Source organism: Schistocerca serialis, chromosome 3, assembly GCF_023864345.2.
Source record: "Schistocerca serialis cubense isolate TAMUIC-IGC-003099 chromosome 3, iqSchSeri2.2, whole genome shotgun sequence".
NCBI lineage: Eukaryota > Metazoa > Arthropoda > Insecta > Orthoptera > Acrididae > Schistocerca > Schistocerca serialis.
This window is the reverse complement of record NC_064640.1, coordinates 189227338-189242586: the sequence shown is the minus strand read 5'-3', so window position 1 is coordinate 189242586 and position 15249 is coordinate 189227338. Positions and strand designations below refer to the sequence as shown.

The 15249-nt window shown below is 45.3% G+C and overlaps 1 protein-coding gene and 1 pseudogene across 1 annotated transcript in view; both read right to left on the bottom strand.

Annotated features, from left to right (window-relative positions):
• LOC126469893 (tyrosine-protein phosphatase 99A-like) overlaps positions 1-4644 on the bottom strand; it is a 483039-nt gene extending 478395 nt beyond the window's left edge. The window contains exon 1 of the mRNA XM_050097234.1: positions 4326-4644. Coding sequence (XP_049953191.1) covers positions 4326-4395 — 70 coding nt within the window. The 5' untranslated portion in view covers positions 4396-4644. The remainder of the gene's footprint in view (positions 1-4325) is intronic.
• Positions 4645-14022: 9378 nt separating this feature from the next.
• LOC126472138 (5S ribosomal RNA) lies at positions 14023-14140 on the bottom strand (annotated as a pseudogene).
• Between the last annotated feature and the right edge of the window lie 1109 nt (positions 14141-15249).

Below are 15249 nucleotides of genomic sequence, written 5' to 3'. Positions count from 1 at the left end.
TTTTTTATTTGTTGCTTTTTCCTAAAGCTGTCAGTTCGGTTGCTCTGGATGTTTAGTCGCGTCCATGAACTCATTATGTAGCCGCATCTCGTCATAATTCTTAAAATGCTTCGTTTTAACTGTTCGGTAGTATTCACACTAGGAATAAGCTGATTCTCCACTGGCAGTCGTCAAGAGTTCCCCTAGCCCCAGAGTTCCCATTATACAACACACAAACCAATCCACAACAGACTGAGTAGTTTCGAGGCAATAAATTTCTATAAACGAAGAGTACTAGACGATAAATCGTCCTCACAGACCTGAAGAGCACTGTACCTGTGAGCTTACCAGAGCGTGGTCATTCCCAAGTCTGCCACCGTATCTCCGGCTATATGCAAGCACATGTCGCCGCCTGGCTGCTGTACTATGTTAAAATAAAGCAAGCACGACATTAAGGTCGGTTTCAACATAACTGTGATTTACAAGTCATGGTCCTACATGAGTGATTTGCTCTTGGCTTCAACACGAAGTCTGTCTCACTAGCCAATTACAGTATGCACACAGTTCAACATGGAATTCCAACCACGGTGCAAATTTGAAATTTTAGCGAACAAACATCTGTCAGGGTTAAAAGGCACGGTATGTGACAAAAGATCCTACGATCCAATGGGACATATTCTTCCTATCTTACAAGGAAGTGTACTTCTGCTACTGTGTATACACGCAGGAAATTGCGGGCAGTGGAACAGTCATTAGAACAGACCCAGATTCCGGAACAGTGGTGTTAAATATCTCCTTCATGCCATCAGATTTTACATACATTTTCCTATATAAATTAAGCCCAGATGCGTTTAAGAGAACCATGCCTGGTTTTCTTCATTGTTCTTGTGTAAATAATTTCGCTACAGATGTTAAACGTCATTCTAACAAATTTTGTGCATGAATGCGTAAGAGAGGCTTATTTAAAACTGTAAAACATCAATAAAGGTGTTCAAGCTTAAAGTGAATTCGTTTTGCCCACCAGATAATTGTGGGCGTGTGGTAGAAACATGATTTCCTCGGCTATATCCAAACTAAGATTTTCCTACGGGTTATAATTTGATGACTTGACTAATGAGGGATCAGATTACTGCCTGCACGAACAACAATGTACTACAAAGTAGAAACATTGGTGTGGTTTAGAACACACATCCTCTGAATACTGAAGTATGACAATTCAGCGTTATTCTTTATAAAATAAAATTGGTTTTTCTAGATTCTTATCCAGTGTTGCATTTTTTGTTTTTGTCTTCATGATTCAGTCCAGATGAATCAACGTGGGGGATTGATAGTATCATTACCCGACCGTAGAGTGTGTAATCTTCAATGAGCGTGTTACGTTAACAATTAATCATGCAACAAATTGGATCTGTTTGGCATTTGACTAAGTCCAGAGAAATACGTAAACACCATATCCAGGTAGATAGGACAGTCGAAGAGCACAGCAAAGAACCCACGTAGCTACACTGACCAACAACATTAATGTGGTCAGATGCCTTAATAACCACCTTTCGCAGCGCGGACTGCTGCGAGACGTCCAGGAAAGGAAGCGATGAAGTTCTGAATGGTTCTGACAGGGACATGGAGCCATGCCGACTCCAGCACCGTGATCTGCTGCTCTAGGTTTCTCGCTTGAGCACCCACAGCGCGTACAGCCCACTCAAGATGGACCCATAGAATTTCGACTGGGTTTAAATGTCGAGAGTTTGGTAGCCAGGGGAGCACGGTAAACTCTTCCTGGTGATCTTCGAACCACACACGTGCACTACGAGCTGTGTGATACGTTGCACTTTCCTGCTGGTAGATGCCATCGTGCCGAGGCAATATTGGAAATTTGTGGTAATGTCTTATGGGACCAGACTGCTGTGGTCATCGGTCCCTAAGCTTAGACACTATTTAATCTAACTTAAACTAGCTTACGCTAAAGAAGACACACACACACACACACACACACACACACACACACACACACACACGCCCGAGGGATGACTCGAACCTCCGAAGGGTGGAGCCACACGGACCGTGACAAGGCGTCTAAGACCGCGCGGCTACCCCGCGCTCGTGCCGAGGAAAAACAAACTGTATGTAGGAGTGGACATGTTTCCCAATGATAGATGCATACTTCCGTTGCTCCACTATGCCTTCCACAATGACGAAACGACCCAGAGAATGCCACGGAAACATTCCCCAGACCATAATACTCCTTCCTCCGGCCTGCTGCCTTTCGGCGATTGTTGCAGTGTGTTTGCTTTCAGACGTTTCGCTCCGTTTCCGCATTACGACAACGAATGTCGAACATAGTCGGTGGTTACATTAATATGACTGAACAGTATACAAGCATTAGGAATTAGTAACTTCACAAAATTTTGCTAATTTAACACGTCCGAGTAACGCTCATTATGTGATGCCGTATTGCTATTTTCATTATTCAAGGGCCCAGCTAGTATTTGAAGGAATTAAATGAAATAGAAAAATGATCTAATTAAAAAATGGTCTCTAGTCTACCGTAAAGTGGCAATTGAACCTTGACCTTTTTGAAGAAAGCAAAACAAGACCAGCTCAGATATTTACTCTGTTTTGCATCCCATACTCTGCTTCCATCTTAGATGATACTATGCCTTTTACTGTACAACGAAAATTAAATTGTGCGTCAGATTTATTATTCTTTAGCCAGTATGGATAACTGAACATATTTTGCAGTTGAAGACGTGGATCAGTTCGGTACTATAAAGAAAGTTATATTCTTAAAGCACGTAGCTGAGAGGGACCAATAAGCAGCAGCGACAACAATGCGGAACACTGGACAGACAAGTCCTACACATCACTCAACTTATAGGCATGTATTAATGTCAGTGGAATGATTTCACGATGATGTACAGAGAAGGTTCGATACGCGTAATGACATATGAACTATAACACGCACAGATCACAGTCTGTATGCATGCATAAAGAACTACTTCACACGTTTCTAATTTTACGAGAACTGTGCTATACTCGTAATTGCTTCTGTGTAGTGACCCGAAGTTAATGTTTCGCCCGGACAGCGTACCCAGATATGGATCATTTTCTTCGCTACAGATTCTCAATAGCTCACTTCAATACCATATCTGAAGAGTAAAATACTGCCATGAACTGCATCCAAAACAAGCTATCATTTTTCCCCACTTGCTTATTGTGGCATACATGCAGTGTGGGTACAAACTAATATTCCCTTGTCAGAAAGGGGGAAAAAAAATCAACTGTTACCGATGATTAACGAATATCAAACACAGAAAAAATTAACTTGTAGGAATGCAGAACAACGTGGGCGTTTTCTTACAACGCAAGATATTCTCGCCACTGCAACACTGTGCATCTCATTGCAGCACGCCGGAGAATTGGAAACGGGCTTAGTTCTCCTACTCTGCTGAGTCTTTGCTCTCGTGCGTCACCTAGAGTGGCTTAACCGCGAAATTACGAATGGTCAGCTGTATTAGCAGCAATTAATTTCGCTTACGGATTCGTGAAAAGAAAATCATATAATAAGTTGACAACCAAGACAGCACCAATTATCGAGTGTATATTTTCGTCAAGTCTTTAACAGTCACTTATCAGGTGGTGTTGCAGCCCACTATACTCTAAGTGTATATGTACGCTTCAGTTATAGTAGACAGTAATAAAACAAAAACTATACAATTTACTAAAGAATCGAGCCAAAATCTTGCACAAACGTCTATTTGTCGAAGTATCTACCAGCAATCATGTATATTAGTTTGGAAATCGAGAATACAACTAATTATATTATTGTCAGTAAAATATTTGTTAAATATATTTCGCACAAATGCTGCAGACAACACCGTTAAAAAAGCCAAATTATTTATTAGTAAGTACGATTGTCTTAAAAGTGACTTGCTATGGAATGAATGAAACCAAAATATAAGTACAGAAACAAAACAGCTTAAAGTTTACGTATACAGTAACAAAAACAAGGATAAAAAGTAAAGTGCAGAGGATTACTGTAGTAAAGACAGGAGTTGTCAGCAAGTGACGGCAAACGCCCCGCGTGCATTATGAAAAATTTACGAGGTTGCACATGCGAGATGCGGGGCATGTGTGTCAATGTAACTGAGAAAGGATGCTCGACGATTACTTTCATGACTGAAACTCCGCATGATTCATTCAAAAAATAAATGTTTTGCGGTTTTATGTGCACAGGCTAAAGTGGCTACGAATAAACTGGTTCCTTTGTTAGTTAAAGTTGCTCATGCAGTCAGTGGACATGCCGCGTGGTATTGATCGCTTTCAGACGTGTTAAAAAGCAGGCTTACCTCCTGAAGTTTCCTCGTCCGAATTCGCTGCCAGGAAAAGACAGAAGAGCACGGCCCCGCTGAGATTCATAGCTGTGTCTCCGAACACTCCCAAGTTGTCATTTCATGTCTCGGCACTTGCCTTCACTAGTGGAAACACTGTCCATAACATCGGTAAAACATCTTTACGCTTTCCGAACACTTACAAGACATCGTAATTTATGATCTGTTCCTAAAAGTACCCGAAAGTGCGACATCTGTCACACATCCGCATTAATACCACAACAACCGACGCCATTCACACAGTAAATACGAGACAGCTGTACGCCCGCTCTCTCAGGGCGACATTGCTGGGGGAAGCGCCGCCTCTGCCATCTAGCGGCTGCTCAGAGAAACATACGCAGGTCGACGCTCTTCAGGAGCAGAAACAATAAAAAACAAAATGAGGGTTCGGCTGATGCAGAGAACAAAAAGCCTACAGGGGAACGAATGATTACTGCTGTCTGCAGATGATGTACTTTCGGCTTAAAAGATTGAACACTTTAATCTATGCCCTATATCCCTGTATCCTTCTCTGCTTCTTTTGTTCTGCTATAGAAATGCTGAAACAATTTTAATTATTTGCACTGTTAATGCTGCGCTAGAGTAACGCATTGTGTAGACTAACAGTAGTCATAATGAAGCGCTTCTAGGGTGAATAACGTAAACTTGAAGCCCAATAAAAAAAATTTAATCGTATCATGTGTAAATTAATTGTAATTTGCTTAATTAGTCATTCTTTAAATACAGACTACTTGTCAATGGAATTTTCATTGTTGTTCATAATGCCAAGTTTCTATTAATGAATATTGTTTCGGTGATAAAACAAGTGTACGAGGAAGATTAAAGAAGTAGTGGATCTAATCCTCTACAGTGGTTCTTAAACCGCTAAATATTTATTTGCACGTTTTAATTTTCCTGCGCGCTTGGGTATAAAATGTACTGTCAGATCAGATTAATTATTAAACTATGACAATATATGCAAATCATTTATCGTATACATTTTTCAACTATAGCTGATTTTTGTCATCATAGAATAATAAATGTGAGAGGTGGCACTCATGAAAAAAAAAATGGAATTCGCATAGTATCGTTGCACTTGGATTCGACTGCCTGCAGAGTTAAACCATAAATCTCTCATTCCACATTAATTATCCTGTAATACGACAAATGTTGAAACGCTTCCTACGTGAACAAAACGAAGATTCTTTCTATAGTCAGAATGGGTGCAGTACTGTTAAGGGTTTAAGTTTAAATACCTGAGCTACGTCAAAATAGCTTAAACGTTGCGAAAAATTATGAAGTGTGCGGCAGAGAGTAATCTTCAATACACCCTATATTATCTTTTCTTTCCGAACCATTCGAAGACAGCGCCGGAAGACACTCGCTTACGTGTCTCCGTGCGAGGTATCATTAGTTTGCAAGTATCTTCGTGGTATCATACGGATTGAGGGATATTCACAAATTTCACGCGGGAAACTTACGCTTCGAATTCTGCCTAGGCAGGTTTTTACGAGATATTTGTGTGTCTTTCTTCGAATGTCTGCCGCGTGAGTATTGCTGTCTCTTTAGTTAAACAACTCTGTGATCATTCGGCTGCTCTTCTAGTGTCGCCTAATATGAAAACAACACAGACCATGCAATTTTACTAGTTTATTTAAGCGGCAAAAATTCGTTATTTAATCGGGCGTGCCGCTGAAACGGCAAATGAACTATAACATTCGCATGTGAACTGAGAGGTGGGGAAACAACTGTCAAGTGCCTTGTTAGTTGGCGACGATAGTATGTGTCACATAGATGAGTGACGGCTTCTCCATCCTGACATACTTTAACGACCCTGACATTGTCTTGACTTTAATTTATAAACTTCATTCCTCATTGCGTCATTGCTTTATAATCCATGACTCCTCCTCAGCAACGCGTGCTACCGTACCACCTTAACTATCAGAGTCGGCTGCGGTGGCCGTGCGGTTCTAGGCACTTCAGTCCTCAACCGCGTGACTGCTACGGCCGCAGGTTCGAATCCTGCCTCGGGCATGAATGTGTGTGATGTCCTTAGGTTAGTTAGGTTTAAGTAGTTCTAAGTTCTAGGAGACTGATGACCTCAGATGTTGAGTCCGATAGTGCTCACAGCCATTTGAACCATTTTTAACTATCAGAGGCAGTTTCCTAGAACGCGGTCGGCCGCTAAGGCATCCACAACCGCACCGACTCTTACACTTTCTCGTCCTACTGAAATTGAGGTCCACGCATGTATTTCTTCAGATCGCCAAAGATTTGAAAGATCTGGGTTGTACGTAGACTGTTGCAGTGTTTCCCAACCAAATAGCTGAAGTGTAGCTTCCGGCCTTCGACCGATCGGCTATGTGCGGGAGCGCTGGTAGAGGGAGGGGGGGGGGGGGGGCGTTATCGTGCAACAGGATTATTCCGTCCGACAGCATTCCTCGGCGTTTTGACGTTATTGTGCGTTGTAGTTAGTGCGAAGTGTCTTCCTAGCGTTGTTCATGGATTGTGGTTCCGCCCTCGAGGAACTTCACTACCATAGGATTCCTGCAGTTAAAAAAGGTCATCATGACCTTACCGGAACTTGTGTGAACAGCTTTGCAGTTCTTTGCCGGGGGAGATATTTACACAGTTGGCTTTACCGTTTGCCGTCGGGCTGTACGACGGGCTTATACTGTTCCACGATAATGTCCGCAACCCTCATTGCCAATGAGACCAAGTCTGCTTCAGCGATTTGGTTGGGTAACACAGCAGCATCTCCAGTACAGCCCGGATCTTTCACCGTGTGATTCTTACATCTTTGGCGACTTGAAAAAAGACATTCGTGGACGTCGTTTTCAGTCGGACGAGGAAGCGCAAGGGTCGGTGCGGCTGTGGATCCGTCGGCGGCCGACTGCGTTCTACGAAACAGGTTCAAAATGGTTCAAATGGCTCTGAGCACTATGCGACTTAACTTCTGAGGTCATCAGACGCCTAGAACTTAGAACAAATTAAACCTAACTAACCTAAGGACATCACACACATCCATGCCCGAGGCAGGATTCGAACCTGCGACCGTAGCGGTCGCTCGGTTCCAGACTGTAGCGCCTAGAACCGCACGGTCACTCCAGCCGGCTACGAAACAGGAATTCACCGTCTTGTCTCCCAGTGGGATGAATGTCTTGATACGTGCGGTGATTACTTTTGATGGAACCATTCCATGGTCCCACTGTGGCGGCTGCTCGTTTTTTTTTCCTTCATTTTAAAACTAAAGTGTCGGTTTGCTGTCAGCGAGAGAGAGTGCCTTCTGTTGCTGCTGAGGATAAAGTACAGCGTGTCTTTCCCCTCCCAGGGGACACCGCCTTATCGTAGGCACTTCCAGTGCCGGCCGGGAGGCTTTGCATGCCCCGATGAAGTCGACAGCTATGCCGGCGGCAGCGTAGCTACTGGCAGGGTCACCCAAGCCGGACAAGTGTTTACTGAAGAGGCAGACGAAGTGTGTCCCGCAACATAGCGAAGGGGGGAGGGGGCTCTGTGTAGGGAAGCCGACCTCCCTAGGGGAGTAAACCCTAAAGAAATCCAGATCCTCCAAGATGGGGGTTGGGCGTGGGGCCGATAACCCCACACTGTAAAAATGACATATTACGGAACTTCAATAAGAGCATCGGATGATGGATGAGACACAAAAAACACGACCTCGGCAAAGAAAAAGGACAAAAGATTTGGCAATAGTAACATGAAATGTACGAGCAATGTTGACCCCTGGAAAAATGAAAGAAATACTTGATGAGATCATGAAATCGAGTACAACATTGTAGCGCTGCAAGAAATAAGATGGCAAGGACAAGAAGAGATAAATATGCCCCAGTATTCTCTGCTGTATAGTGGACAGACAGAAGAACAGGACAAGCCGGAACGGGATTCATAATGACAAAGGAGGATGGCAAAAGTATATAGGAATTTGAAGCCGTAAATGAAACTTAGAGGACAGAGTGAAAGGGAAATTGAGAAATAACGGTAATAACTGAATACGCACCAACAGAAGAAGCAGAAGAAGAAACAAAGGAAAAGTTTTATGAAGATATAGAAAGGGTATGCAGTAAAGTACAAAAGTATGATCTGTTCTTAGTTGTGGGAGATTTTGACGCACAGCTTGGGCGAAGCGGTAATGGAAGAGCATCTGGGAGATACACATTACATGAAGAAAGTAGCGAGAATAGAGAAATGTTATGTCCGTTTGCTGCCAGAAATAATCTAATCATCAGGAGCACCTGTTTCTCACATAAAAGAATACATCTCGGAACATGGAAATCAAATGCAAGTGGAGTAGTCAATCAGATAGACTATGTGTTAGTAAAGGCAGGGCGTGCCACGTCAGTTATTGATGTGAGGAGCTGCAGGGGCCCTAACTGTGACTCAGACCACTATGCTGTAAAAACTGTAGTGAGAGAGAAACTATCCGTAACACCTAAACCTGGAATGGAGAAAAATACAACCTGGGACACAGAAAAACTGAGTGACCCCAGAAGTTGTGAAAGCATATCAAGCAAAAGTTAGAGACGCACTGATTCCCAGCGAGGAAACAATGGGAATCCAAGACAGATGGACTAAGATCCAGAAAGCACTGAAAGAGGCAGCAGAAGACATAGCCGGGTGAGAAGTAATACACGAAATAAGTGGTTTGACGATGAATGCAGGCTAGTAATAGAACTTAAAAATGCAGCAAGACTGAGAATGACACAGAGAGAAACAGTCTATGTCTCCTATTTCCTTTCATGAGTATTGATGTGACCTGTGCACCTATTAATTTCCCAGCCTTTAGGTACGGAACTTCCGAAGAGCGAACGATTGCATATGATTGCTAGGTATGAGGCTGTTATATCAGCATACTATGAAAGGAATCTAACTGGTTTACAGTGTGAACAGGAAAGATTTGGTTTTATTAAGTGATTTGAGTTTCTTCGCTACACCGAGGATATCTACTAAGTTACTCCTGTTGGCAGCAGTTCTTGATTCTAATTCTGGAATGTTTACATCGTCCTCTTAGGTGAAGGAATTTAGGGAAACTCCACATCAGCGGCACTGTCATTGGTAACATTACCATCGCTATCAGGCTACGCCCAACTGATGTTATTCTGGCTTCCCAAGCGGACAAAATATTGTGGATATTCCATATTACAGTATCTGCCTTCACAGGCTCAACTAAAAACCGGAAAACTAAAACAGAAACGTTCGGCAGATAAAATGTTCTGCATGTTTGAAGCGCACAGGGGAAAGCCTACTTATACGAGGGCTTACTGAAAAGTAATGCCTCCGAATTTTTTATCTGAAAACTCTTCAAGCTCTTTAAATAAAACAAAAGTTATTTACATTCTATATTTTTATTCTTCCTGTCTACATGGGTACAGCCCTCTGCCACTAGTGGACTCCGATTTGTAGCGTGTAACATGGCGGTATGTAGCGTGCGTGAGAAATGGCGTGTTGTAATACAGTGTCGAATTCGAAGAGTTCGTCCACACATGGAGCGTCCTCTCATAGAGGACTATGTTGAGAAATAAATATGTAGATACGATGAATAAAATGTAGAATATTAATAACGTTTGTTTTATTTTTAAAAATTTAAAAGTCTTCACATGAAGAATTCGGAGGCGTTACGTTTCAGCACACCCTCGTTCAAAGTGCCCTTAAAAAAGTGTCCCGTATTACTAGAGGAGAGATTACTAGTCAAAAGTAGAAATGCCGAAAAATCCAGTCTGGAACCGCGTGACCGCTACGGTCGCAGGTTCGAATCCTGCTTCGGCCATGGATGATTGTGAAGTACTTTGGTTAGTTAGGTTTAAGTAGTTCTAAGTTCTAGGGGACTGATGACCTCAGAAGTTAAGTCCTATAGTGCTCAGAGCCATTTGACCCATTTTGAACCGAAAAATCCTATAAACCTATGTCCGGAAAAAAATACTTGTTGAAATATGCGTCTTTTGTTCGAGGAATGGCACCTAGTTGTTGATAGTGCAGAAGGTGCTCACTCGTCATTCTAGCAGCCCTCCACAAACTGCCACAATATCAAACTTCCTGGCAGATTAAAACTGTGTGCCGGACCGAGACTCGAACTCGGGACCTTTGCCTTTCGCGGGCAAGTGCTCTACCAACTGAGCTGCCCAAGCACGACTCACGGTCCGTCCTCACAGATTCACTTCCACCAGTACCTTGTCTCCTACTTTCCAAAATTCACAGAAGCTCTCCCGCGAAATAGGAGACGAGGTACTGGCAGAAGTAAAGCTGTGGGGACGGGGCGTGAGTCGTGCTTGGGTAGCTGTGATGGTAGAGCACTTGCCCGCGAAAGGTAAAGGTCCCGGGTTCGAGTCTCGGTCCGGCACATAGTTTTAATCTACCAGTAAGTTTCATATCAGCGCACACTCCGCTGAAGAGTGAAAATCTCACTCTGTCACAAAATCATGTTGTCGAATTAGGTCACATGTAAGGGAAACACGCTGCAGAATACATCTCTGCATTAAATGCACCCAGAACCGGAAATATAAGGGTCAAGCTCAGATGAAAAGAGTCACCAGAAACTTCTGGATCAACCAGTTCATCACTCTTTCATCGTCTGTGTTCGATTTACATGCCAGGAATAGAAAACAGGATGGTGCCCCATCGTGCATTAACCAAGTCCCTTGTCTTTCTGCAAAGGTAACATACTTCGGAAATTTGGAAATTTGTGGTAAGTTCATGTGGGACCAAACTGCTGAAGCCATCGATCCCTAGGCTTACGCACTACTTAATCTAATTTAAACTAACTTACGGTAAGGACAACACGCACACCCACGCCCGAGGGAGGACTCGAACCACCGACGCGGGGAACAGCGCGAACCGTGGCAAGGCGCCCTAGACCGCATACTTCAATAGCGAGTGTTCATCAGAGACAGTGGGTTTCGTCAGGGGTGCCGCAGGGAAGTGTAATAGGACCACTTTTATTCTCTATATACATAAATGATCTGACGGACATGTTGAGCAGCAATCTGCGGCAGTTTGCTGATGATGCTATGGTGTACGGAAGGCCGCCTCGTTCAGTGACTATAGTTGGTGCTATGAATGGCACCTTGCTCTATATGAAGTAAATTGTTAGTTAATGCAGATGAGTAAGAGGAACAATCCCGTAATGATGGAGTACAGCATTATTAGTGCGCTGTTTTACACAGTCACGTCGTTTAAATATCTCGGCGTATCGCCGCAAAGCGATATGAAATGGAACGAGCATCTAATGATTGTAACAGGGAAGGCGAATGGTCGACTTCGGTTTACTGTCTCCCAGTAATTTTATGAAAGTATGGTTTATCTGTAAAGGAGACCGCATATAGGACGCTAGTGCGATCTATTCTTGAGTATTGCTCGAGTGTTCGGGATGCGTCCCAGGTCGGATTAAACGAAGACATCGAAGCAATTCAGTGGCGGGCTACTGGATTTGTTACCGGTAGGTTTGAACAACACGCAAGTATTACGGAGATGGTTCGTGAAGTCAATAATGGGAATCCCTGGAGAGAAGACGACGTTCCCTTCGAGGAACACTGTTGAGAAAATTTAGGTAACCGGTATTTAAAGCTGACTGCAGAATAATTCTGCTGCTGCCAACATATATTTCGCGTAAGGACCATGACGATAAGGCAAAGCAGAGCTCATATGGTGGCATATAGATAGTCATTTTTCGCTTGCTCAGTTTACGAGTGAAAAAGGAAAGGAAATGACTAGTAGCTGTACATTTAGATGTAGAAGGTTTCTCTTTTATTATTGCCAAGGTTTATGTGACCATTTTGGCTGAGCAGATCCATTCCAGGGTACAATGTTTGTTCCCCAAATACACTCCTGGAAATTGAAATAAGAACACCGTGAATTCATTGTCCCAGGAAGGGGAAACTTCATTGACACATTCCTGGGGTCAGATACATCACATGATCACACTGACAGAACCACAGGCACATAGACACAGGCAACAGAGCATGCACAATGTCGGCACTAGTACAGTGTATATCCACCTTTCGCAGCAATGCAGGCTGCTATTCTCCCATGGAGACGATCGTAGAGATGCTGGATGTAGTCCTGTGGAACGGCTTGCCATGCCATTTCCACCTGGCGCCTCAGTTGGACCAGCGTTCGTGCTGGACGTGCAGACCGCGTGAGACGACGCTTCATCCAGTCCCAAACATGCTCAATGGGGGACAGATCCGGAGATCTTGCTGGCCAGGGTAGTTGACTTACACCTTCTAGAGCACGTTGGGTGGCACGGGATACATGCGGACGTGCATTGTCCTGTTGGAACAGCAAGTTCCCTTGCCGGTCTAGGAATGGTAGAACGATGGGTTCGATGACGGTTTGGATGTACCGTGCACTATTCAGTGTCCCCTCGACGATCACCAGTGGTGTACGGCCAGTGTAGGAGATCGCTCCCCACACCATGATGCCGGGTGTTGGCCCTGTGTGCCTCGGTCGTATGCAGTCCTGATTGTGGCGCTCACCTGCACGGCGCCAAACACGCATACGACCATCATTGGCACCAAGGCAGAAGCGACTCTCATCGCTGAAGACGACACGTCTCCATTCGTCCCTCCATTCACGCCTGTCGCGACACCACTGGAGGCGGGCTGCACGATGTTGGGGCGTGAGCGGAAGACGGCCTAACGGCGTGCGGGACCGTAGCCCAGCTTCATGGAGACGGTTGCGAATGGTCCTCGCCAATACCCCAGGAGCAACAGTGTCCCTAATTTGCCGGGAAGTGGCGGTGCGGTCCCCTACGGCACTGCGTAGGATCCTACGGTCTTGGCGTGCATCCGTGCGTCGCTGCGGTCCGGTCCCAGGTCGACGGGCACGTGCACCTTCCGCCGACCACTGGCGACAACATCGATGTACTGTGGAGACCTCACGCCCCACGTGTTGAGCAATTCGGCGGTACGTCCACCCGGCCTCCCGCATGCCCACTATACGCCCTCGCTCAAAGTCCGTCAACTGCACATACGGTTCACGTCCACGCTGTCGCGGCATGCTACCAGTGTTAAAGAGTGCGATGGAGCTCCGTATGCCACGGCAAACTGGCTGGCACTGACGGCGGCGGTGCACAAATGCTGCGCAGCTAGCGCCATTCGACGGCCAACACCGCGGTTCCTGGTGTGTCCGCTGTGCCGTGCGTGTGATTATTGCTTGTACAGTCCTCTAGCAGTGTCCGGAGCAAGTATGGTGGGTCTGACACACCGGTGTCAATGTGTTCTTTTTTCCATTTCCAGGAGTGTATGATGTTGTGATCCAAGACAACAAGGCCGCTGTTCACACAGCTCGCATCTTCCAGGACGAATTGTCGCGTCTTCCCTGGCCATCACAGTCAGCAGATCTCAATATTATTTAGCCTTTGTAGTCTACTTTTAAGAGATCGCTATCCACATCCACCATCGTTACCTGATCTTGCTACTATCGTGCAGGAAGAGTGGTATAGGACTCCCTTACTAAACTCTGCCCGAACAGGCCATGAAGGCCGAACGGCACCGACCGGCCGCCGTGACATCCTCAACTCACAGGCCCCACTGGATGCGGATATGGAGGGGCATGCGGTCAGCACACCGCTCTCCCGCCGTATGTCAGTTTACGAGACCGGAGCCGTTACTTCTCAATGAAGTACCTCCTCAGTTAGCCTCTCAAGGGTTGAGTGCACACCGCTTGCCAACAGCGCTCGGCCGAAGGGATGGTCACCCATCCAAGTGCTATCCTAGCCCGACGGCCCTTAACTTCGGTGATCTGAAGGGAACCGGTGCTACCACTGCGGCAAGGCCGTTGGCATAGGACTCCCTTAAAAATCATAAAGCACGTGTACTTATCTATTACGAGATGAGTGGAAGCTGTTTTGAATGCCAACGATTTTCCTACACCATCTGAGGCACAGTAATGTGTTGTGTTTGTAGTGTTACCATATTTTTGACCACCCCTGTATAATGAGTCATAACATTATGACCATCTACCTAACAGCCGGTATGTCCACCTTTGTCACAGATAACACCGGCGACACGTCAAAACATGGAAGCAATGAGACCTTGGTAGGTCGCTGGAGGAAGTTGGCACCACATTCGCACTCATAAGTCATCTAATTCATGTAAATTCCGAGGAGGTGGCAATGAGCTCTGACGCCACGTTCAATCACATACCAACTGGCTGCGCGGGGTAGCCGAGCGGTCTAGGGCGCCTTGTCACGGTCCGCGCGGCTTCCCCTTCGGAGGTTCGAGTCCTCCCTCGGGCATGGGTGTGTGTGTTGTCCTTAGTGTAAGTTAGTTTAAGTTAGATTAAGTAGTGTGTAAGCTTAGGGACCGATGACCTCAGCAGTTTGGTCCCATAAGATCTTACCACAAATTTCCAAAAACATACCAAATGTGTTGGATCGAGTTCGGATATAGCAAGTTGGGGAGCCAGCCCATCAACTGGAACTCGCCATTGTGTTCCTCGGACCACTCCATCACACTCCTGGCGTTGCGAAATGGCGCATTAGCTTGTTGAAAAATGCCAAGCCGTCGGGAAACATGACCATCATGAAGGGGTGTACGTTGTGTGCAACCGGCGTACGATACTCCTTGGCCGTTAAGGTGCCTTGCACGAGCTCCACTGGAATGTTCCTCAGAGCATAATGGAGCCGCCTCCAGCATGTCTCCGTTCCGCAGTAAAGGTGTCAAGGAGTTGTTTCACTGGAAGACGACGGAATCGCGCCCTCCCATCGGCATGATGAAGAATGTGTCGGGATTCATCTGCCACTGCGCCAATGTCCAGAGCCTATAGTCACTTGCCAATTTCAGTCGTAGTTTCCAATGTCGTGATGTTAACATTGGCACTTGGATGGGTCGTCGGCTGTGGACGTCAATCGTTAGGAGTGTTCGGTGCAGTGTGTGTTCAGGCATACTTG